General features: G+C 44.9%; 1 protein-coding gene across 1 annotated transcript in view; it reads left to right on the top strand.

Annotated features, from left to right (window-relative positions):
- Window positions 1–24,453, top strand: part of MAOB (monoamine oxidase B) — a 118,809-nt gene extending 94,356 nt beyond the window's left edge. The window contains exons 7-15 of the mRNA XM_045470595.1: window positions 1,166–1,315; window positions 2,373–2,532; window positions 8,340–8,436; window positions 9,483–9,536; window positions 12,838–12,895; window positions 15,559–15,656; window positions 20,994–21,105; window positions 22,107–22,169; window positions 23,444–24,453. Coding sequence (XP_045326551.1) covers window positions 1,166–1,315; window positions 2,373–2,532; window positions 8,340–8,436; window positions 9,483–9,536; window positions 12,838–12,895; window positions 15,559–15,656; window positions 20,994–21,105; window positions 22,107–22,169; window positions 23,444–23,596 — 945 coding nt within the window. The 3' untranslated portion in view covers window positions 23,597–24,453. The remainder of the gene's footprint in view (window positions 1–1,165; window positions 1,316–2,372; window positions 2,533–8,339; window positions 8,437–9,482; window positions 9,537–12,837; window positions 12,896–15,558; window positions 15,657–20,993; window positions 21,106–22,106; window positions 22,170–23,443) is intronic.
- The last annotated feature ends 1,504 nt before the right edge of the window (window positions 24,454–25,957 follow it).

Raw genomic sequence — 25,957 nt, 5'->3', positions numbered from 1 at the left:
TTCCTTCTTTCCCCTTCCTCATTCTCCCCCCCACCTCCGCCTCTTCCCCTCCTCCCCCTCCTTCTTCTCTGAGTCCATTTCCTCTATCACTTTGTCCTTCTCCTTTTCCTTCGTCTCAGACCTATTTGAAATAATCTTTTAAAAACTCAACTGAACCGCAAACCATAAGACACTCTGAGACGCAGAGAACAAACTGAGGGTTGCTGGAGGGGCTGTGGGTGGGGGGATGGGCTAAATGGGTGAGGGGTATTGAGGAGGGCACCTGTTGGGATGAGCACTGGGTGTTGTATGTCAGTGATGAGTCACTCAATGCTACTCCCGACTGAGATCATTATTACACTCTATGTTAACTTGGATTTAGATAAAATTTTAAACAAATGACTGAACTGAAAATTTCAGCTCAACTGTGCCCACAGCCACGCAGAACATTCAGAAGCAACAGGCACCTGACCCAGGATGAGATCGGTAGCCTGCAACAGAGAGTCAGGTGGCCTGGGGGTAGCTGGGCCAGGGAGGTTCTCAGCCTGAGAAGCAAGGAAGGGAAAAACAGGCTTAAGTGCACTCAGGCAAGCAGTGGCCCAGCTGCGACTGGAACTTCACCAGACCTGGCCACCCAACAGAACGATGCAGGTGGGACACGAGGCAGGGGCAGCGGCCGGACAGGTGGGTACATGGGGGCCAGGCTGAGGATGTCCAGCAGAGGGTGAAGCCTGGGAATCCACAAAAAACAGTCACCTTGTTAGAAGGCCTGTAATTTTGTCCAAAGCCGGCAATCACTAGTTAGAAAACAATGACCAAAGACGCTGTTGGCGGGGGGCGCCTGGGTGGCTCAGTCGGTTGAGTGTCCGACTTCAGCTCAGGTCATGATGTCGCGATTCATGAGTTGGAGCCCCACGTTCATGAGTTGGAGCCTGCTTCTGATTCTGTGTCTCCCTCTCTCTCTGCCCCTCCCCTGCTCGTGCACGCGCTCTCTCTCTGTCTCTCTGTCTCTCTCTCAAGAATAAATAAACATTTAAAAAAATTGTTTAAAGAAGACACTATTGGCAACAGCAAAATGCAACCTTTCGTGTGTCGCATAGAGATGTATGAGAAAATCTAGCAACTTAATAATTGAAACCCATTCCTATATTTCCTACCCATCTCTTGAGTCCCCTTTTCTCTGCAGGAGAGGAAATTTGTGGGCGGATCTGGTCAAGTGAGTGAGCGGATAATGGACCTCCTTGGGGACCAAGTGAAGCTGGAGAGGCCTGTGACCCACATTGACCAGACAGGAGAAAATGTCCTTGTGGAGACCCTAAACCAGGAGGTGTATGAGGTAACCAAGAGCCCTTAACTATGGGAAGTGGCCAGAGTCCCATTGATAACCAAAGCTTAAATAAAGCCAAGAATATTCCAGACTTTACAGACATTCCCTTTGCCAAAAGGGTGTGAAAGAAGGGAAAAGAGAACCAGAATATTGGAGGAGAGGGCAGAGTTACAAAATCATATTCAACCCTCTGTATTGGGCTCCTATTTAAGTAGACACCAAAGAAAATATTTATTTAATAAATATCAAGTGCCTTCTATGTGTCTGGCATTATTCTAGGAACTGGGAATAGAACAGGGAACAAAAATAAAATTCTCTGCCCTCATGTGGCTTACATTCTAGTGAAGAAGAAAGGGCATAATCAAATATGTGGTTAAGATACAAAGTGTGGCACATAGTGGTAAGTACTATGGCAAAAAGATCAATCAGCAAGGAGAAGAAGGTGTGTCAGAAGGTAGGGTGAGGGGATTGGTCATGCAATTTTAAATAAGGTCATAAGGTGATAATAAAATGAGAGGTTGAGCCCTGTGGCTCTCTGAGGAAAGAGTGTTCCAAGTAGATGGAACAGCCAGTGCAAAGGCCCTGAGGTAGAAGTGAGCCTGGCACGATGAAGGAACAGCAAGTGGTCAAGTGGCAGAATCAAAGGAGTGAGGGGAAGATTAATAGGAGATCAGAGCTGTAACAGGAGTTCATTTCATGCATGGCCTTGGAGGTGAGTGTGGGAGACTTGGCTTTGACTCCAGGTGTGATGGAAAGTCATTGGAAGGTTCGAACTAGAGAACAATAAGGGCTAATTTTGGTTTTAACATGATTCTTCCAGTTTTTCTGTTAAGCAGACACTCGAGGGACACCTGGCTGGCTCAGTCAGTGGAGCATGTGACTCTTGATCTCGGGGCTGTGGGTTTGAGCCCCATGTCAGGTGTAGAGGTTACTTAAAAATAAAACCTTTGGGGGGGAAAAAAAGAGAAGATACTCAAAGGGGGCCAAGGGTAAAATAAAGGAGAAACATTAGGAAAAAAAAAAAAAAACAACCCACGAACTCTGTTTAACCACGTTTTTCTTTCAGGCTAAGTATGTGATTAGTGCTATTCCTCCTATTCTGGGCATGAAGATCCATTTCGATCCCCCTCTGCCCATGATGAGAAACCAGCTGATCACTCGCGTGCCTTTGGGATCAGTCATCAAATGCATAGTTTATTATAAAGAGCCCTTCTGGAGGAAAAAGGGTGAGTATTATCAGGAGAAGGTCCGGGAAACTTGGTGCAAAGACATGTATTTGTATGGAACTGGTTTTATTAGAATGCTGGGTATAAAACATTAGTCCAGGTTCTGAGTACAATTCTATCAAATAAAACATATTGGCGCAAACTCATGGAATTCACGTCCCTTGGAATGTGACTCTTCTTATAATTTAATATGTAAAGTTTTGCTTTGTCCTGCCACAAAATCTTGTGAAAATAGTTAATACTGGGGCACGTGGGTGGCTCAGTCAGTTGAGTGTCTGACTTTCGATTTCAGCTCAAGTCATGATCCCAGGGTCATGGGATCGAGCCCCGCATCAGGCTCCATACTGATCGTGGAACCTGCTTGGGATTCTCACTCTCCCTCTGCCACCTCTCCCCCATGCCCTCTGTCTCTCTAAAATAAAAAAGAAAAGAAAAGAAGTAGTTATTACTTTCTAATACAGTTTTTTAAAGTATGAGTTTATAGAGCCATTCACCAAAATAAGATTCTGAAAATTTCCAGGCAGCCTGTCACTTGTGTTGAGATTCTACTATATTAAATTAAGGCAATTTGAGCGTCTGACTTGGCTCAGACCATGATCTCGTGGTTCATGAGATCGAGCCCCACATCGGGCTCTGCCCTGATATCATGGAGCCTGCTTGAGATTCTGTCTGCCTTTCTCTCTGCCCCTCCTTCATTCACGTTCTCCCCTCCTCTGTCTCAAAATAAATAAGCATTTTTTAAAAATAAAAAATTACAGGGGCGCCTGGGTGGCGCAGTCGGTTAAGCGTCCGACTTCAGCCAGGTCACGATCTCGCGGTCCGTGAGTTCGAGCCCCGCGTCAGGCTCTGGGCTGATGGCTCAGAGCCTGGAGCCTGTTTCCGATTCTGTGTCTCCCTCTCTCTCTGCCCCTCCCCCGTTCATGCTCTGTCTCTCTCTGTCCCAAAAATAAATAAACGTTGAAAAAAAAATTTTTTTAATGTTTTAAAAAAAAATAAAATAAAATAAAAAATAAAAAATTACAGAAGTGAATCTGTAAAACTTAAAAGTAAAATTTACAAAAACAATAAAAATGTCCCTCCTATGGTATGTGTCCTGGCATATCCTCCCGTAAGGAACAACTACTAAAACTTTAAGTTGTTTATCTTTAGAAATGTAGCATATGCACAGGTAATACTTTAATTTTTTTTAATGTTTATTTTTGAGACAGAGAGAGGACACAGAGTGTGAGCAGCAGAGGGGGAGAGAGAGAGGGAGACACAGAATCGGAAGCAGGCTCCAGGCTCTGAGCTGTCAGCACAGAGGCCGATGTGGGGCTCGAACTCTCGAACGGCAGGATCATGACCTGAGCCGAAGTCGGCTACTTAACTGACTGAGCCACCCAGGCGCCCCGATAATACTTTAAATGTATGTGTACACATATGTATTAAAAAATATATATATATACACTTCATAAATAAATAAGTATATATATACTTTAAATATATATTAAATAATATGTAACATTTACATGCAAATATAATTTTAAATAAACATGTTCTATATTTTTCCAAAAACATTTCTTTTATTTTTTTAAAATTTTTTTTAACATTTATTTATTATTGAAAGACAGAGAGAGTCAGAACGTGAGCAGGGGAGGGGCGGAGGGAGAGGGAGACACAGAATCCGAAGCAGGTTCCAGGCTCTGAGCTGTCAGCACAGAGCCTGACGCAGGGCTCGAACTCACAGACCACGAGATCATGACCTGAGCCGAAGTTGGACACTTAACTGACTGAGCCACCCAGGTGTCCCTCAAAAACATTTCTTTTAAAAACGGGATATATACTAAGCAAGATATTTGCTTTTTTTCAGTTAACAATACACCATAGACATTTCTCCGCATCAGTGCATTTAAATCTACCTCATTTTGTTGGGGCGCCTGGGTGGCGCAGTCAGTTAAGCGTCCGACTTCAGCCAGGTCACGATCTCGCGGTCCGGGAGTTCGAGCCCCGCGTCAGGCTCTGGGCTGATGGCTCGGAGCCTGGAGCCTGTTTCCGATTCTGTGTCTCCCTCTCTCTCTGCCCCTCCCCCGTTCATGCTCTGTCTCTCTCTGTCCCAGAAATAAAATAAACGTTGAAAAAAAAATTTTTTTTTAAAAATTAAAAAAAAAATCTACCTCATTTTGAGAACAATCTGAGGGTTGATCAGAGTGGGGGGGAGGGAAATATGGATGATGGGCATTGAGGAGGGCACTTGTTGGGATGAGCACTGGGTGTTATATGTAAGTGATGAATCACGGGAATCTACCCCCGAAGCCAAGAGCACACTGTCTACACTGTATGTTAGGCAACTTGACAATAAATTCTATTTTAAATTAAAAAATAAAATAAAAATCAGTCAATCAATCTACCTCATTTCAACAACTGAATAAACAGTGTTTCGTTGTACAGCTCCATCAGAATTTACCGCATAGGTCTGCTCTTGATAAGCATGTCAAGTGTTTCCAAGTTTTTGCTATTACCCAACTATGCTGCAGTAAAATGCATTCTTCAGATAGCTCCGCAAATCTGTATAGGACCACTGCCTTTTGATAAATTTGTCAAAGTGGCATTTTGAAGTCGATTGACATGGGTAGATGTTTGAAAATTTTGTTAGGGTTCCTGTCCTTGCCCACTAATCACATTTTCAACATTTTGGTGATCAATAGAGGAAAATATCCCATTTATCTAGAATTTGTAAGTTTTATTTATTTATTTATTTGGTGCAAAAAAAGGTGATTTTAGTAAAGCACAGGGACAGGACCCATGGGCAGAAAGAGCTGCCTAGAATTTGTAAGTTTTAATCATTAAGAAGGTCTTGAGGCTAGGGTAACTACCTGGATGGCTCAGTTGGTTAAGCATCCGACTTCGGCTCAGGTCATGATCTCATGGCTTGTGGTTTCGAGCTCCGTGTCAGGCTGTATGCTGCCAGTTCGGAACCTGGAACCTGCTTCGGATTCTGTGTCCCCCTCTCTCTCTGCCCCTCCCCCACTCGTGCTCTGTCTCTGTCTCTCAAAAATAAATAAATGTTAAAAAAAATTGTAAAGAAGGTTGAGGCTATATTAAATTATTTTGTAAATTACCTATTTATCCTTTGCCTGTTCAGCTGTTTTCTTTTAAAAAAAAATTTTTTTTTAACGTTTATTTTTGAGACAGGGAGAGACAGCATGAACGGGGGAGGGTCAGAGAGAGAGAGGGAGACACAGAATCTGAAACAGGCTCCAGGCTCTGAGCTGTCAGCACAGAGCCTGATGCGGGGCTCGAACTTCCAGACTGCGAGATCATGACCTGAGCCGAAGTCGGATGCTTAGCCGACTGAGCCACCCAGGCGCCCCTATTCAGCTGTTTTCTGTATATGTTACAGATTGTCTTTAAAATTTGTTTATGATGGTTTCAGCCTACTGAACTCCCATATATACGTGGGGCTTTTCTGGATTAACCCTTTCCCCTGTCTTTGTTGCTGGGCTCCAGATTTTGTTTGTAGCCCAATACATAAAAAAACCGTAAACATTGATGACCAGTGTATATGTTTATTCCTAGGTTATGGACATGGGCCTCTGGAAAATGCATTGTTATAATTATAAAATATACAAAAGTAGACTTTTTTGAAAAGGTGGATTAAAAAGCCAGAATTTCGAACAACTTCCTCTGCTATCTAGGCGCGCAATCTATGTGTGCACATCCCAGTTTGGAGAGCACATATTTATATTATCCAGTGGGGCAGAAAGAGAAGGAGAGAGAGAATCCCAAGCAGGCTCCGCGATATCGCTGCAGAGCCCAACGCGGGGCGCGATCCCACACACTGTGGCATCACGACCTGAGCCAAAATCAAGAGTCAGAGGCTTCACCAACTGAGCCACCCAGGCACCCCAGTGCTGTACTGTTTTAATGACTGTGGCTTTATAATATGTTTGGCATCTGATAGGACATTCTTCCTTATTTTTCCTTCAGTTGTGTCTTTGGTGAACTTCAGTTATTCTTTCAGAGGAGGGTGATCATTTTCTCTAAACTTCTCCCTCCACACCCCCACACTCAAAAAATCCCATTAAATTATTTTAGCCTGCATATTCCTCTTTTTCACCTCCGATAACTGTAATATCTTCTCCTTTCTCCCTGAGAATGTTACACGTCTTTCAGAGAGATGTCTTCTACTCGCTGAATCATTGTCTTCTCTTCCCCAAGAGTTCCTTCTTTGTCCTGGCATATACGGGACTCTTCTCTCTGCCCCTTGTTCCTTCACTTCCGCGCAGTGTGCCTGCATGGCTCAGAGGCCAGCATTGCTCTGGGAAGAGGTGTCTAAGGAACCACTCCATCCAAAAAGCAGGGCCTCCATTCGGGACAGCCGGTGTCCTTCACAAGCTCTCTGTCCAATCCAGCTGATCCACACACCATCAGTGTGCACTCTTTCTTTTCTCTGGCTCTCTCTTTTTTTTTAATTTTGAGAGAGAGGGAGAGAGCGAGAATTCCGAGCAGGCTCCGCACTGTCAGCACAGAGCCCGATTCAGGGCTGGAACCCACGAACCGTGAGATCCTGACCTGAGTCGAAAACAAGAGTTGGACGCTTAACTGACTGAGCCACCCGGGCGCCCCTCTTTCTTTTCTCTTATCACATCCTGTCCTGTTTGTCTTTTCTTTCTTGTCGTCTTATAATGGAGGATTCGTTGGCTATTTCTCTTGGATCATTAAATCTTCTGGAGTTCTTGGATGGACTTAAGACATTTCTTCTTCCCATACTTCAGCTTTTCTCAACATTTTTCCTGTCCATGCACCCTGGAGCGGTAGGCAAGCACTCCTCCGTGCAGTGGCTGACTGAGACATTGATTCTCACGGGTGCACAGCCGGGGGAATGTGGAAGGAGAGAGAGAGAGAAGCAGGTGTAGGTACAAAAAAAGCCTTCAGGTCCGTTCTCTGTTTTTTCTTTCTCCTTTTCAAACCCTCTCCTTGCATTTTCTGCACAACATTTGTTTCAGATCCACCTTAAGTTCGTTCAAACAACCTCAGATTTGCCAGGAAATGATGGAGGGGACTGAGAGAAGCACTTTTGCCCGGAATGAGCAGACGTTTCGCGAGTTGTTCTGGAGATCGTGTAGCAAATGAGGGCTTGGGACTCTGTGCCCTGTCTCCAGAAAATCAAGAACAGTTGGCTTAGTCTAAGTGGCTTCCCCTAAAATGTGAACATTCAGTCCCTTCTATTGTACAACAATTGACTAGTGTTTTGTTTTGGTTTTTTTACACATCTTTGGGTTTATGTGATTTCTTATGAAAGAGGAAACGGGACAGGACCCAGTCTTAGCATGAAAATAAGATTTTATTGAATTGTGGCCTGGAGTCATTCATAACATCACATTGCTTTATTCTGTGCAGAGAGGTGCCTACAGTTTGATTTTTCACAAAATGTTGGCCACTTACCCCTCCTTTTGACATCAGTTTGGTCTGCCTTCATTATTGAGAGTATAACGTATTTGGCCTTTGGGCTTCTTTTTTTATTTTTTTATTTTTATTTACAAAAATGTTTTTAAGTTTATTCATTTATTTTGAGAGAAACAGAGAGCGCGCGCGCAAGCGGGGATGGGGCAGAGAGAGAAGGAAAGAGAATGGACGCAGGGCTCGAACTCACGAACCGTGAGATCATGACCTTCGCCAAAACCCAACAGGTCGGGTGCTTAACCAACGGAGCTTCTTAAAGTTAGGCTTCTTTGGGCTTCTTAAGTTGAAAATGTATGCTTCGCAGTAACTTTCTGGGTAGTTTGATAGAGTGATGAATACCTTTTTCCATTTTGCGCTTCTCCAAGATTACTGTGGAACCATGATTATTGAAGGAGAGGAAGCTCCAATTGCCTACACGTTGGATGATACCAAACCTGATGGCAACTATGCCGCCATAATGGGGTAAGGCATGCTTATGGTGGTGTGGATGCCATTCGGTGTTGCCAAAATATTCCCAGGCTCTTCATAAATGTGCCCCAAACATTGTTAAATAATTTTTTACCCAATGGCACTATTCTCCAAATCCGGCAGTAGAAAAATTCTTAATGCCTTTAGAAAAAAATAATAATGTGTTCCAATGGATAGATATTTAGAAAAGAAGTAGAATACTAAAAATATTTTAAAGTTTGTTATATCCATTTTCTGCTTCATATTTAGTGCTGGGGAGTAGCTATATTTTGGTGGCCTATCTTTTATGAAAGCATAATATAAAGATCATGTGGGATGTTTTACTAAAAGGGCTTCTTGTGGATGCCGTATGGGCATCCATGGTACTTAGGTGGGATGCTGAGATTTTCCAAGTCCTGCCAGAGAGGATCTAAGGCCGGCCCAGCCCTCTGCTTGGCAGGGAAAAGCGGCACAGATTGGGGATGTCTTAGTGGTCAGAACCAGTCCAGATTGGTGATTACCTGAAGCAGCCGAAACTGACATGGGCCCTAAGATATATACAAATTTATTTCCAAGAGAAGCACGAGCGACAACAGGGAAATCAAAGCCAGTTGTTAAGTTGAAGGCGATTATAGAGCTACAAATGGAGGCAGATTTTCCGAGTCTGGGCACTAGGGAGACACCATCATGGGGACAGAATCAAACAGCAAGGGCTGGATGAAGTTGAAAAGGCTCCAACCTTAGATGAGCATTTGAGACCCAAGGGCTCATTCTTGTTGGCCATCAGCCACGTGGGGGGGGTGGGTCAATCATAGTCATTATCTTAGGCAGAAATTATGGCCATCATCTGTGTTTAGTCCCTCACATCCCAGAAGCTAGAAGGTGCTTGTCAATGTCAAGGATGCAGCACGTAAATAGTAAAACATTGAACGAGATAAATTAGTATAGAATGTGTGTCTTCTGGTCAACTTTTCGATTGTACTCGAGGCACATGTGTGGCTGTAGAAATGAGGCCAGGATGAAAGCAGCCATTAATTTCCCCCCTTATTTGTATGTTTTAGATTTATCCTTGCCCACAAAGCCAGGAAACTGGCACGTCTTACCAAAGATGAAAGGTAAGAAAAAAAATCACTCTTCTTTCTTTCTTCCCTCCCCCCCTTCCTTCTCCCTCCCTCCTTTCCTTTCTTCTTTCCTTCTTTTCCGCCAACTCGCCTGCCTTTCCATTTTACTACACTTTGTAACTTAAAGACCGCCTAATAATATGTGTGCCGCCAATGCGACGGGGGCGCTATGTTAAATATGAGGGTCTTTGAGAACCAAGTAGTCAGATGATCACTTGGTGAGTTTATTGTACATAAGATACCATGCAAGGAGCTATCTTGAATACAGAAATGGACATAGCCCAGGGGCAGGAAATGTACTTGGGAAGGAGACAACCAGCTAGACTAAATGACCGCATGGCAGGGCAGTCTGCCGTGTCGTTGCATGAGTGATGTGTGACAGTTACAGATGAGAGATACAGAGGGACGAGTTTTTCTGGAGGCCACAGTTTCTTCCAGCGGTTAGTGTTCACCCCCGCCAATTATTTATTCCCACACCACCACGGATGTGGATTTCCCAACTAAGAGCCTCTGAATTGCATTCCTTCCCCGCCTGTTATCACCATCCTCTGGGACTATGGCCACCACTGTGCTTGGCCGGGGGTATGGAGGTCTGATGGGGCCACACACCTAAAAAAAAATTGCCACTGGAATATTAAGATCCAAGAAGGTAGGAGGTTTCGTCTGGCCCGTTCACTGCTGGATCTCCAGTGCCTGGAACAGTGCCTCCAACAACTCTTTTCCCAGTTTATCTTTTTTTTTTTTTTTTAAACACTTATTTATTTTTGAGACAGAGAGAGACACAGCATGAACGGGGGAGGGGCAGAGAGAGAGGGAGACACAGAATCGGAAGCAGGCTCCGGGCTCTGAGCCATCAGCCCAGAGCCCGACGCGGGGCTCGAACTCGCGGACCGCGAGATCGTGACCTGAGCTGAAGTCGGACGCTTAACTGACTGAGCCACCCAGGCGCCCCTCCCAGTTTATCTTTTGACCATGTTTATGGTTTATTTGTTTGATGCTATAATAAAATTTTAACTTCCTATGAAGTTCAATTTATCAATGTTTAAAATCATTGCTTCTGAATGGTCTTGTATACATTGAAAAGATTTTTTAAAAATTTTTAATGTTTGCTTTTGAGAGAGAGAGAGAGAGAGAGAAAGAGAGAGAGCACGAACGGGGGAGGGGCACAGAGACGGAGACAGAATCCAAAGCAGGCTCCAGGCTCTGAGCTGTCAGCACAGAGCCCGACCTGGGGCTTGAACTCCTGAACCGTGAGATCATGACCTGAGCCAAAGTCAGATGCTCAACCAACTGAGCCACCCAGGTGCCCCTAGAAAAAACTTCTTTTAAAAATGTTTATTTATTTTGAGAGAGGGAGAGAGGGCACCTGGGGGAGGGGCAGTGAGAGAATCCGAAGCACGGATTGACAGCGTAAAGCCCGATGTGGGGCTCGAACTCACAAACCATGAGATCATGACCTGAGCCAAAATCAAGAGTCAGGCACTTAACCAACTGAGCCACCTAGGTGCCCCAGAAAAGATTTTTCTATTCCAAGATTATCGTAAAAATCGCTCATTTTCCAATTACTTTTTCATTTTCATCTATTATGTTGAAGCTCTTTTGTCCTCCTAAATATATTTTGGTGTAAGAAGTCGCAGGGGACTTGAACTTGGTTTCATTCATGGGTAGCTCTTTGTCCCAGTACCATCTTACCGAATAATCTGTCTTTCTCGTAGGTTGTCATGCTACTTTTGAAAGTCATTGCCTGACTCTAAATCATTTGTAAGATTCCCTTCAGCGTTCTATAAAAATCAGACTTGAAATAACTATAATGTCATTCCTTAACTGACTAATGCTAACTGTTGGCTAATGTCCAATTCCCCCATGAAACTAAATTTCTTAAGAGCTACCATTTATTGGGGCGCCTGGGTGGCTCAGGTCGGTTAAGTGTCTGACTTTGGCTCTGGTCACGAGCTCACGGTTCTTGAGCTTGAGCCCCACGTCGGGCTCCATGCTGACAGCTCAGACCTGGAGCCGCCTTCTTTTCTGTGTCTCCCTGTCTCTCTGCCCCTCCCACACGCGGGCTGTGTCTCTGTCTCTCTCTCAAAAATAAAATCAACCTTAAGAGCCACCATTTATTGAACACCTGTTATGTCCCAGTTACTGGTCCGGGACCTTTATGTGCTTCACATCGGTCGGTGGTCCTCAAACTTGAGAATCGCCTGGAAGGCTTGGGAAAAGCCAGCTCTGCCACTGTTGTTTCTGAACCAGCAGGTCTGGGGTGGGGCCTGAGAATTCGCATTTCTAACAAGTTCCCAGGGTGATGCTCCTGCTGATGGTGGTGGTCTGAGGGCCACACAGTTTTACACCAGGAATGGAAACAATCATGCCAGTTTAATAAAACTAAAGCTCAGAGAGTTTAAGGAAACTGCTCAAAATCTCCTAGCATTTAAGTGTTCTGCAGAAGCAGAATGCAATGCTTTTCTGGCTGTTTCCTCTTTCCCCTCTGGCCACTGCCTGGTTGGGGGGCGGAGGCTGACAGGAAGGGGGATGCAAGGATCATGTCCAGATCCCTCCAGAATCTTTAGCGCTTAGCAGACTGACCGACTTCAGAGGTACACACTGTTTTCTCCTTTTTTTTTAAATGTTTATTTATTTTTGAGAGAGACAGTGGGGGAGGGCCAGAGAGACAAGGAGACAGAGGATCCAAAGCAGGTTGTTCCCTGTCAGGGCAGAGCCCGACGCAGGGCTTGAACTCACAAACAGTGAGTTCATGACCTCAGCTGACATCTGACGCTCAACCGACTGAGCCACCCAGGCGCCCCAGTACACAATGTTTTCTTGAATGAGTAAACAAATTGCCGGATGCCCCTGCAATGCAGGCCACGTATCACTTTGTCTCCCTTAATACTGTTTATGACCTCATAGATTTAAGACATTTGGAATAGATACAAAGTGCCTTGTTGGGGCATCTGGGTGGCTCAGTCAGTTAAAGCATCCGACTTCGGCTCAGGTCATGATCTCACGGTTCGTGGGTTCGAGCCCCGCATCGGGCTCTGTGCTGACAGTTTGGAGCCTGGAGCCTGCTTCGGATTCTGTGTCTCCCTCTCCCTCTGCCCCTCCCCGTTCCCACTCTGTCTCTCTCTCTCTCAAAAATAAACATCAAAAAAAAATTTTTTTTAAAAAGAACAAAGTGCCTTATTTGGAAAAATTAAAATGAAATGATTAGTGGAAGCAACAGCTCACAGGGTCTTTTACTTTCTTTTGTTCTTCGTTTTCACTTTTGTCTTTTTCTCCCCCCCTCCCCCTTCCATAGGATGAAGAAACTCTGTGAGCTTTATGCAAAAGTTCTGGGCTCCCAAGAAGCTTTGCAAGTAAGGCTGTGTTTCATCTCTTTCCCGAGAGAGAGAGAGAGAGAGAGAGATCTGGCTGTGTCCTCAAGGGACTACTGGGGAGGGGCTCACGCAAGTAGGGTTCTAGAGCCCGTGTTTTCTCGGAAATCTTCTCGGAAGGTCTGCATGGGGCCGGTTGTCCCAGAGAGGATGGGTCTCGGCTGTGCCCTTGGCGATGCTACACTTGACCCTGAGTTCAGAGCTCTTCCAGGCTCTTGATTTTCTTCAAGATAAACCAGTAGTAACCCCCCACTGACCCAGGTGGATAAAGGCAGGATGGGGCGGGACAGAGAGGCAGTGTGTTAAGGGCATTTGGTGACAGTCAGAGGACCCAGTGTGCCCATAACCAGTAGCCATAACCACCTCCCTGCTCCGTCTTTAAAGCAATGAATTGATGTTCTTGTTACATTCACCGGACTGCTGGCTCTTTAACGTTCGAACATGGATTGAAATCACCTTTTGAAAGCGATTATTAAATCCAGTTATCCATGAAGCATTTGAAGACAATGGGGACCCATGTACATATGAGCAGTTAGAGCGTGACAAAAATCTAATGAGGGGGCTAAGAATGTTTAACGTGCTAAGCCTCTTAAATCCAAACCTCCCCAATGCACACCGTGACCTAGTTGAGCAGCTACATGGCTTAATCTTATTACTTTCACACTTATCTTGCTTAACTTCACCATGGCTCGCTTCCTCCTAGTCAGGCTGCTCTGGCTTTTCAGTTTATCATTTTTGTTCATTCTTTTTTTTTTTTTTTGTAATGTTTATTTATCCTTGAGAGAGAGAGACAGAGCATAAGCGGGGGGAGGGAGACAGAATCCGAAGCAGGCTTCAGGCTCTAAGCTGTCGGCACAGAGCCCAACGTGGGGCTCGAACTCACGGACCGTGAGATCACGACCTGAGTCAAAATCAAAAGTCAGATGCTTAACTCGCTGGTATGGGGCGCCTGCGTGGCTCAATCGGTTAAGCGTCCAACTTCGGCTCAGGTCATGATCTCACGGTTCGTGAGTCCGGGCCCCGCATCGGGCTCTGTGCTGACAGCTCAGGGCCTGGAGCCTGCTTCTGATTCTCCCTCCCCTCAGCTCCTCCCCTGCTCACACCCTGTCTCTCTCTCAAAAATAAATAAAGATTAAGAAAAAAATTTTTTAACTCGCTGAACCACCTGGGCACCCCTCTTGAACAGCATTTTAATTAATTTATTTTTTTTTAATTTTATTTTTTTTAATTTACATCCAAATTAGTTAACATATAATGCAACAATGATTTCAGGAGTAGATTTCTTAGTGTCCCTTACCCATTTAGCCCATCCCCCCTCCCACAACCCCTCCAGTAACCCTCTGTCTGTTCTCCATATTTATGAGTCTCTTATGCTTTGTCCCCCTCCCTGTTTTTATATTATTTTTATTTCCCTTCCCTTATGTTCATCTGTTTTGTCTTTTAAAGTCCTCAGATGAGTGAAGTCATATGATTTTTGTCTTTCTCTGACTAATTTCACTCAGCATAATACCCTCCAGTTCCATCCACGTAGTTGCAAATGGCAAGATTTCATTCTTTTTCATTGCCGAGTAATACTCCATTGTATATTTATACCACATCTTCTTTATCCATTCATCCATCGATGGGCATTTGGGCTCTTTCCACACTTTGGCTATTGTCGACAGCGCTGTTGTAAACATTAGGGTGCATGTGTCCCTTCGAAACAGCACCCCTGTATCCCGTGGATAAATGCCTAGTAGTGTAACTGCTGGGTCACAGGGTAGTTCCATTTTTAATTTTTTAAGGAACCTCCATACTGTTTTCCAGAGTGGCTGCACCAGCTTACATTCCCATCTTGAACAGCATTTTTAAACAGAAAACACCAGTCATGGGGTGCCTGGGTGGCTCAGTCAGTTAAGCATCTGACTCGATTTTGGCTCAGGTCATGATCTCACACTTTTGTGGGTTCGAGTTCTACATCGGGCTCTGCGTTGACAGTGCGGAGCCTGCTTGGGATTTTCTCTCTTTCTCCCTCTCTCTCTCTCTCTCCTCCTCTCTCTGCCTGTCTACCCCACTCACACCTGCTCTCTCTCTCTCTCTCTCTAAAAGAAAAATAGGGGCACCTGGGTGGCTCAGTTGGTTAAGCCTCCGGCTTCAGCTTAGGTCATGATCTCACGGTTCGTGAGTTCGAGCCCCACGTCGGGCTCTGTGCTGACAGCTCGGAGCCCGGAGCCTGCTTCGGATTCTGTGTCTCCCTCTCTCTCTGCCCCTCCTCCTCTCGCGCTATCTCTCTCTCTATCAAAAATACACATTAAAAAAAATTAAAAATAAAAAAATATATTCATAAATACATACATAAAACCAAACAAAATAAAAGGTAAGACCAATTTAAAAATGGAACAAGACAATTGCAGTTGACGAACAGTTCCTGACACATGCATCCACCAAGTGAGAGAGCTTTTCTCGGGTCAGAATTTCTTCAGAGTTTATTAGCAAGGACACTTAGCTTCCCGAAGACATGTCTCTAATGATATCGGGCTAAGAAGGCTCTATTTCAGATAGATATTGGTTTTTCAGTAGGAAGCCTACCAGGCTGTGTTTGATTTATTCCAGCCTGGCTGGCTTCCTCTGGGTGTCCTCTAAGCTTTTGTCCTTCTGTCTTGCAGCCCGTGCACTACGAAGAGAAAAACTGGTGCGAGGAGCAATACTCCGGGGGCTGTTACACCACCTACTTCCCCCCTGGGATCATGACTCAATATGGAAGGTAGAGCAAAAGCGCGCTAAGGTGTCACTGAAATTCCGTGAGTCTGAATCCAGACTCTAAATGGGTTCCGATGGCTTTTCTCCCTTTTTTTTTTTTTTCTTTTTTGGTAAATTCTTACAAAAGACAAGAAGGAGCAAGAAATCCCCAGTTTCCTTTGCATCTTGTGAATCTCATGAGTGAAGTCATTCTAATTGTCCATCATGCTGGTGCCTTGCCCTCTGAGTCCCTCTGAAGGAGCGGGCCCAATCAATGTAACCAACGAAGGTTGCCGCATAAGAACAGGAATTCACATAGTCAGAGGGCTCACTTGTATTGTCAGAAGAATTATCTTTATACTGAGTTTAGAGCTCAGTAAGATCTCCTTAAGTGGAACCGTAGACCTGCCCGCATGGGTACAGCATTAATAAAAGCAATCCTCAAGTCAGAATTGCTTCAAAGTTTATCATCAAGGACGCCGACCTGCCCAAAGACATATCTCTGGAAACGTCAGGATAATGAGGCTCCATTTCAGACATATATTGGTTCTTCAATACGAATTCTAGACTGGGAGTGTGGGGACTTGGGTACAGTCCTGATTCTCCCAGTAACCAACTTTGTCATCTTGGACAGGTCGCTTCTCTCTGCGCCTTGCTTTCCTTAGCAGGTATATGAGAAAGCACAAAATGGCGTACCAGGGATGAGAATCCGTATGTCAATGACAACCCGAGGGTTTTTTTAAAAACATCTTTACTGAGATATGATTCACACACCACATACAGTTCACTCAAAGTGCACAATTCAACGGCTTTTATCATTGACGTGTTGTGCGTCCAAGTAGGACCCATTGGTGTTTAGATCATTGTGTTTTATGACAGCAACAAGGTATGAATTAATGATCTAGCAGTTGGTTATGACCATTATAGGAAAGCAAAGCAAACAATAATTTAATGCCAAGAGCTCAATCTAAACAAAATAGGGAATGTAGGGTAGTGAGGGAAAGCCCGTTGGGAGTATGCAATAAAAAGAAGGTATGAGGTAGGGTGCCTGGGTGGCTCAGTCAGTTAAGCGTCCGACTTTGGCTCCGGTCATAATCTCTCAGTTCATGAGTTTGAGCCCCGCGTTGGGCTCTGTGCTGACAGTTCAGAGCCTGGAGCCTGCTTCGGATTCTGTGTCTCCCTCTCTCTCTGCCCCTCTCCCACTCACACTCTCTCTCTCTTTCTCTCAAAAATAAATAAAAACATTAAGAAAAATTGTTAATAAAAAAGAAAGTATGAGGAAATATAAATGGATTATCAGTCTGTCCATAAAAATCAAAGGATTAAAACCTACTTGTAAGAAGATACACAATGACTTTGGTGAACACTTTCCTTATCTTCCTGAAGATGGCAAAATACCATGTATGAGAACATTCTGGGGCCGACGAGCACCACCTGATTAGCTACCGGATCATTAAGTTATTAAGTTCATTTTTGGATATGCTAAGTATAGAATACATCCATAGTAATCGCTTCATTCGGGATTTATTGGCTAAGTGCCAACCATTTGCCAAACACCGTGCTAGAAACTTCGATACTGAGAAAATTCCTCCCTGCCGTGAAGGAGCTGACAGTGTTGGGGGCTGTGGTGGGGATTGAGAGAAGAGAGGACAGCAGACATTGTGGTAGGTCCTCTAACAGATGGGCTTACAGATACCATGGGGGACCTGGGGAGGGATCGGCTTGCCTGACCGAGAGCAATCTAAGAAGGCTTCATAATACACATACCACCTGAGGAGTATAGAAGGCGGGGAAAGATATTGGAGAACGCATCCTGGGCAGATGGACCATTATGAGCAAACACTTGGAGTCCTTCAAGTTTATGGGTTGTCTGGGGAGAGTTCTGCATGACTGGGCTCTGGGTGACATTGGAAAGGGAATAGAGAATCAGAAAAGCAAATAGGATCCTTTGCCTCATAGAACACATTCAAGAATACAAAACTTACCCTTTCAACAAAGAACGGCCGATCAGAGCATCACTTTTGGTTTTGGTTTCGTGATTCGATTAGATCTCTGACCACGGACTGGCAAGTTTTATGCTCAATCCCATCAGGTGTTGCAAGAAAATGTCTCTCTGGCATTGGGATGGTGGGGAGTGAAAAGGAGATTCACCCACACTGGCGTGACCCTGGCCACGTGACAGAAGCAATGTAGACCCCATCGTGTCGGGCATTGGTGGTGACATGATAATGCCCTTTTTTCATCTTTATTTCTTCCCAAGGACGTGTGTCAGCCTTCATATCGCTAGCTGCAATTCGTAAGGTAGAAACTAAGGCTCAGTATATCTTCCTTTGACCCTTTGACCCTTCAGGCTTATGACATTTGAGATACTGCAGAGTGGGTTATCTTCATGACTCTGGAAGTACACGGAAAAGATCCTGCTTCCAGATGAAGACAGGGGGCAGTATTGACAGTGCTTTAGTAAAGAACACATGTTTTACTTATGTATTTTTTAACAAATATTTGAATTAAATATTTTTTAATGTTTATTCACTTTTTGAGAGACAGAGTGTGAGCAGGGCAAGAGCAGAGAGAGAGGGAGGCACGGAATCCGAAGCAGGCTCCAGGCTCTGAGCTGTCAGCACAGAGCCCGACGCGGGGCTCGAACTCACGAGCCGTGAGATCGCGACCTGAGCGGAAGTCGGACGCATAACCGACTGAGCCACCCAGGCGCCCCAAGAACACATAGTTCTTAAGGAGTTTTACTTCCGGGTAGACAGAAAAACTAATGGTAGTGATGAAGCAGTGAAACACATAAAGAAATATTTTACTCCAGCAAGCCATGAGGAATATACGTGGAAATATCCTTTTTTGTGAATAGATACCATCTGCTCACTCACCTGTGGTGAAAAAGGCAGGGACGTTTCTTCTCCAGCTGTTGGACTTCCCCCCCTCCCCCCCCACAAGAGAAGATTTGCACATGGCAAGTAGAGGAAAACTATCTCTCTGTTTGACATTAATTCTTGGTTTTTACATTTTTACGTGGCAACGTATTAGCCTGACTAGTTCTCTAAGCCTTTCTTCTCTCCTCTAATATTTCACTCTAGGATTTGGCCAGGCCTTCCATCCTGGGGTTTTCAATTTGGGGGTTAGTTCCCTCAAGCTGAAAAAAGCCAACATGTGGTGAAAGCAACATTGTTTAATGAACTTGGGGAAAGCAAATTTACCTTCTCTGGCAGGGAGCCCTTCCTGAATACCCCTAGGCTTTCCAGACCATGCTGGCTATGGATCATTCCAGATTATTCCATGCACTATAGTCAGTATTTAATATTCTACAATATCTTGTCTTCTGCTTCCTACTTGGCAACAGTAAGGGCCAATGAAAGAAAACCCCACTAATTGAAGCATGCCCATTTTTTTGCTGATAAAAGTCTTGGTGGTATACAGGGTTGACCAAGATAAGAGTTTGGTTGTTCGCTCTGGACATCCACATCCTTTACTTGATATAATAGAAACCTGATGGGGAGCCTGGGTGGCTCAGTTGGTCAAGCATCCGACTCTTGGTTTTGGCTCAGGTCGTGATCTCACGGTTCATGGGTTTGAGCCCCGTGTCCGGCCCTGGGCTGACAGCTCGGAGCCTGGAACTTGCTTCGGATTTTGTGTCTGCCTCTCTCTTTGCCCCTCCCCCACTTGGGCTCACTCTCTCTCTCTCTCTCTCTCTCTCAAAAATAAATAAACATTAAAAAATTGTAAAAAAAAAAAAAAAGAAACCTAAGATAGGATGAATAATGACATCATAACAGTGCTCCCCTTATGGTGTTTTTGTCAGGGTAGCAACAAACCGTCCCTCCTAGAAGCCAAGTTCTAACGCACTTTTGTCCCGTTGTATAGCGTATGGGCACTCCTTCCTAAGTAGTGACGATGATACACGAGACAAAGCATAGAGGATAAAAAACAGAGACCTGGACCTCTGGGAGACCTAGTTCAAATCCTGCCTCTGCTATTTTCTAGCAGTGTGGCTCTTGGCACATTTCTTCAGGCCCGTTTCTTCATGTGAAAAAGGGGAGAATGATAACAGTAGCTATGCCGTGGAGTTCTTGAAAAGGATCAAGTAATTCAGTAGAGGGAAGAAGTATAACCAGGTGGCTAAGACTGTGGGTGCTGGAGTCAAATGGCCTGGGTTCAAATACCAGCTCTGCCACTTACTAGCCATTACCTAGAGCGAAGGACTTTGTGGCTGGTTAGACTCCCCCGGAAGCCGACTCTGAAGCACAGGTAGCACATGAGCTATGTATTAGAGCCCTTGGTGTCGATGCTTGTGGAAGTGAGAGGAAAGCACCAAGAGTAGGAAGAGGGAGAAGTTGGACCGTGATGTAGTCTCGTGAAGGCCCCAGCTGATCCCCTAGGGAGCTCTGGAGGTAGGAGGGCCCGTGAGAGTTGTTCCAAGTCGGAGCAAGGGGGTTAGGTCTTTACCACCCCATGATGATTGATCATTGAGTGCTTCTGCTTCTGGGAGAAGGCATGACCTTGAGATGAGACAGTTTTCTTCAGCCGCCTCCAAAGAGGATTGACATCAAAAGGCATGTTCTGGAAGCACCCCCCCCCCCCCCCCGCCACCTGGCCAGTAGCTGGGAATAAGTCCTTCATTCTTGCTAGGGGAGGCGGGGGGTCTTGACAGTGTTTCCCAATGACACACATGTGTCTCTGTACCTCCATAGTCTCATCTGCAAAATGGGGATGATAACAGCACCGACCTCATAGGGCTGTGGTGAGGATTGATGCAATTAGAAGAGTGCTTGGCACCCAAGAAATGTTAACTGTTACTGAATGCAGTAAAACTCTTAACACTGGTAGAGGGAGGCGCTCAGTGAGTGGTAGTCTTGTAGCCGTTGTCAGACCCACAGATTTGTTACCGGTCACCAGTAGAAAACTTCTTAGAACTCATTGGACCGTGCTCACTAAGAGATGGGGAATCCAAGAGCTCGGCGAGAGGAAGTGATTTGCCAAGTTCATTGCTGGAATAGCCAGGTAGGGAACTGGGACATGTATCACCTTGCTTACAGCTGGTGAGCCATAAACAGAGCTATACATGACTTGGCTCAAATAGTCCCAAGTTCCACGTAGGTGAAGTAAATACATACTCCCCTGATGTCAGTCCCTTTACCTGTAAGCTCTTGGTGCAGGAAGGGACTTCAGCTTGCATTCCTTGTCTGTAACAAGGACCATGCAATAGCTCGAGGAAGCTGTGAACCTTATTCCAGAATTGCCAGTGTGCTCCTGATGTTTAGTATCGGAGGAAACCGACCACACTCGGTCTTTGCGGGCAGGCTCTTCTCTGACTCTCTGAGACTGACCACTTTTACCTCTTTGCTTTTGTTTCAAGGGTTCTACGACAGCCCGTGGGCAGGATTTATTTTGCAGGCACCGAGACGGCCACCCACTGGAGTGGCTACATGGAGGGGGCTGTGGAGGCCGGGGAGAGAGCAGCCAGAGAGGTAAGGCCTCGGGGTCACAGGCTGTGGGGAAGGAGGCAATGCAGGAGTCTGACAAACAGGTTAACCTCCCCTGAAGATCCATGAAACACCGTTTTTAAAATTTTTTTTAATGTTTATTTACTTTTGAGAGACAGAGAGACAGAGGGCGAGCGGGGGAGGGGCAGAGAGAGAGGGAGACACCGAAACTGAAGCAGGCTCCAGGCTCTGAGCTGCCAGCACAGAGCCCTACGCGGGGCTCGAACCCACGAACCGTGAGATCATGACCTGAGCGGAAGTCCGGCACTTAACCGACTGAGCCACCCAGGCGCCCCATGAAACACCATTTTAACAGTATTCTCAGGAACAATGAACATCTTAATCCGGAAGCAATAATGAAAATATCTGTCATGGAACCCAAAGTAAAAAGACCCTATGGGGCAAAAGATCACTATGGATATACTTAAAAGATAATCTAGGTCTAATATAAAACCAAACACATTTTTATTATGACTCAGAATTCGTTTATATATTTCCTGACAACCCCTATGATCTCATGTTCAAAACTACTAAAATTTCTGGTGAGCCTAACAGTTGGAGCCTCTTATGTTCTAGATGAAAGACCTTTTAGAGCCTTTTAAAGGTTGAATGGACCACATTGGCTTTTACCCTGGTGTTTTGATGGATATCCCAAGAGACGTTCAGTTAGTCCTTTATTTTTTATTTAAAAATTTTTTTTCTGTTTATTTATTTTTGAGAGAGAGAGAGAGAGAGAGAGACAGAGCACGAGTGGGGGGAGGGGTAGAGAGAGAGGGAGACACAGAATCCGAAGCAGGCTCCACACTATCAGCACAGAGCCAGACATGGGCGCTTGAACTCACAAACCGTAGAATCGTGACCTGAGCCAAAGTTGGACGATTAGCCGACTGAGCCTACCCAGGCGCCCCCAGTTAGTCCTTCAAAGAGCAGATTCGCAGGAAGATGGTGTCACTTTTACTATTCGCGAAAATACTCTTTCTTTTCAGATCCTGCATGCCATGGGGAAGATCCCAGAGGATGAAATCTGGCAGGCAGAACCAGAGTCAGTGGTAGGTTGCATTTTATTTCATGAATTTAAATCTTTCTCTAAAAACAATTATTTGCAGAAAGAACCACTTGTATATAGTCCCACGCCTTTCCCTAAGTGATTCAACCCATGCATGCTTAAAAAGATAACCATGATGGAGACCAATTGGACAATAAATTTCACATTAAAAAAAATTTAAAAATTTAAAAAAATCAAAATAAAATAAAATCACTGTTTTTTCAGAAAAAATGGAAACCAATTTGACAATGAATTTCATATTTAAAAAAATACATAAATAATAAAAAAATAAAAAATAAATACAAATAAATAGGTAAATAAAATAAAATCACGGTTTTTCAGGAAAAATAAATAAATAGATAGATAGATAACCATGAGTGAGGGCAGAGGTGAGAGAGATGTAAAAGAAATCGATAAATTTGTAGCTGCCACATCCATTGCAGATTATCAGGGGGAAAAAAAAACACGATTTTTTTTTTTTTTTTTTTTTTTTTTTGGCCAGAGAGTTCTAGGACATATTAAGAACTCAATGATTGCCTGCTGAATATATCTCTAACCTGGTGATTCCCAACAAGGGGTAGGAAACGAAAGGAAGATCCCCTTCCCCTGTCTACGGTCCAAGGGATGCAGCGGAATGAAACGGAGCAGATTTAGATTAAAAACAGCATTTGCAGTATAGGCCCTATTACTTTTCTAATAAAACCTCAGGAACTTTTCCTATAGAGCGAAATGCATTGCAGAGGACAAGGGTCAAAGGGGTCAGAGTTACTCCTTGATCAAGGTGAAAAGTAAAGCTCTGCCAGTGCCCGTCACTGTCTTAGTGCCTCTGTCAGAGATGGGACTGGGGGCTGAATGGACCGCGGATTCATTCCCCTCAACAAATAGTGACTTTGTAGCTACTCTGCCGCGGCCACCATGTTAAGGGCCTACCACTGCTTCCACGGGGCGACAACATGTGGGGAGAACAGGTGATAACCAGAAGGCACAAGGCTCATGAACCAGACACGCCAGGAGTGTGAAAAGAAGGGGCCATCTTGGCCTGGGGACACAGGAAAGGCTCCCCCAGGAGCCTGTGAACTAAGATTGGAAGCATGACTCCGCATTAGCCAAGTAAAGGGCCTAGCGGAGAATGGGCGATGCGTGTCATGAGCAGCAGGCACTTTATATTTAACGGCCCAGCGGTTGGCAAGAGTGGGTCATGTTCAGAGAGCTGGAGGAAATATTTCTGGAGCAAAGCGCGTAAGCCCCGTACTGACAGCGTATGTTCTCCGAATCCAGGATGTCCCCGCGCAGCCCACTACCGTGACCTTCTTGGAGAGACATTTGCCCTCTGTGCCAGGCCTGCTGAGGCTGCTTGGATTGACCACCATCCTTTCGGCAACCGCTCTCGGCTTCCTGGCCCACAAGAGGGGTCTACTTGTGCGGTTCTAAGGAGGGGGCGTCTGTAACTACACCTTCCCCTTACTCCGTCGGGTGTGTGGGTTTGGGGAAGGGGTTGCAATAAAGTTCCAAGAAGACGTGTAGACTGTAGAATGAGGTGGGGAGCACGAAGACAAGTCAGACTTCCGACCGCAGCATACACAGTATGTCTTCTTCCGTTTGGCCCCTACACGTGGTCCCCCGTACCTGGCTTCGCGCTCTGTCTTGCCCATGTCCCACTTTACCACCCCCAGAATCTTTACAGTAGTTAAACAGGCTCTTTGAGGTCCTCGCTGTCCCACAATGCACCTTGCCCATGCACAAGAAAGCTAGTTTTTTCCCCACCTCTGTGGCTTTGTGCTCGTCTCTTCTCTTACATATAACGTCCTCTTCGTCCAAGTTCTCTGCCTTTGTCCTTAGAATCCCATAATGTTATCGCTGGGCCTTAGAGACCACCCAGGCTTCACCTTCTATTATAGTGGTGATCAAACCAAGGCCAGGAGGGGCGGAGCTGAATGAATTGCCCCAGGTCTACAATAAGCCACTGATATCCGGGGGGCTAGAACACAGGTCCATTGCCTTTCCCACCCCTCAGTATGTGTGCCCCGATCACCCTCTTCCACTCCCTGCCATGGTCACCGATGGCGTTCCTTTGTGTGGGTTTGCTCTGTACTGAGTTGTTACGTGCTACGCAGTGCTACTCATTATGTATCCTTAAGTCTTACTGTCTCGTGCAATGCGTCTTCAGCTGACGTTAATTTCTTGGAGGATAGGAATCTTGTCTTTTCTTCCCTTTGTACCCTCCATTGTGTCTGGATACAGAGGTCAGCACACATTTAGGCAATCTAAAATAAAGTTGATTGACCAGATGTCTGTTGTCTTCTTTTGGGGGGTGGTGACTTTCGAGGTTTTGACTGATCAAATCAAGACCCAAGTATTAGGCACATAACTGTGGGTTTAATGTTTTTGGTCAAAATTTCCTTGAGGCCTAGATGATGCATGCATTTTGATTGCGTGACCCATCATGGGCGATGTGTAGGTGAGTACTTGGTAAATGATCCATAATGGTATGATAAGGATGCTAAGAGAACTCCTTCCTTTCATATCCTCCCCCCACCAAAAACCTGTCAAAGTAATTGGCATATTAATAAGATGCTTTAACTATTCAGATAATTATAATATTTCAGTTGACTGTTTCATATTCCTTATCAGTGCAAAGCTTTTTACTAGGCACACTCACTAATTTAAAAGTACAGTTTCAGAGTCCATTAAATCCTATTCAAATAGGTCAGTTCTTGTCACAGTATATTTTAAATCCATACATGACCATTGTCATTCCCTTCTTTAGAAAATGGTATCTATATGAGATGATGATGTCGATGAAACTTATTGTAGTAATCATTTCACAGTATATATGTCACATCATTGTGATGTGCATTTTAAACTTACACTGCGCTGCATATCAGTTAGATCTCAATGTAACCGGGGCACAAAGGTTTACCGAATTTTTAAAAAAGAAGAACCAGGGGCGTCTGGGTGGCTCAGCTGATTGAGCATCTGACTCTTGATTTGGGTTCAGTTCATGATCCCAGAGTCATGAGATCAAGCCCCGAGTTCTCTGACAGCGCGAAGCCTGCTTGGGATTCTCTCCCCCACCTCTGCCCCTCTCCCACTCGTGCACGTGCACTCTCTTTTTCTGAAATAAATCAATTTTTAAAAATAAATGGTTTAAAAAAAAAAAAAAAAGGAACGGGTGCCTGGGTGGCTCGGTCGGTTAAACGTCCGACTTCAGCTCAGGTCATGATCTCACGGTTTGTGAGTTCAAGCCCCGCATCAGGCTCCTTGCTGTCAACGCAGAGCCCACTTGGGATCCTCTCTCTCCCTCTCTCTGCCCCTCCCCCCACTCATGCACGCTCTCAATAAATAAATAAATAAACAAATAAACAACTGATAAAAAATTAAAATAAAAAAAACACAGGAAGAATCACATCAGGAGTTACCTTTTCCAGGAATCTTCTGGACCATCGATCCTCCATTTGGGCCAGATAGTCCTTTTCTTTGTTCTCCCAATGCCACATGCATAGACCTTGTGTCCTACACTTACCACACGATATTGCAATTGCCCAGTCATGTCAATTGTCAGTTACCGAGGTAAATCCTGAGATCGACAAAAATGGGAAATGTGAAAGCCGTAAAAAACAGTTTCTTCTCCGTTAAAACTCCTCATCAGTTTTGAGGGTATAAAAAGAGTGGGGAGGCCTTTTGTGAATGGGGTAGATTAATGAAGAGATCTCTCCAGAGAGCTGCCATGCTCTGAGTCCAAGGCACCCCAAGGAGGAAGGAGAGGGGTGCTACCTTCTCATCCCAAGCCTA

The sequence above is a fragment of the Leopardus geoffroyi genome, chromosome X (genome assembly GCF_018350155.1).
Source record: "Leopardus geoffroyi isolate Oge1 chromosome X, O.geoffroyi_Oge1_pat1.0, whole genome shotgun sequence".
Taxonomy (NCBI): domain Eukaryota; kingdom Metazoa; phylum Chordata; class Mammalia; order Carnivora; family Felidae; genus Leopardus; species Leopardus geoffroyi.
This window is presented reverse-complemented; position numbering and strand designations above follow the sequence as displayed.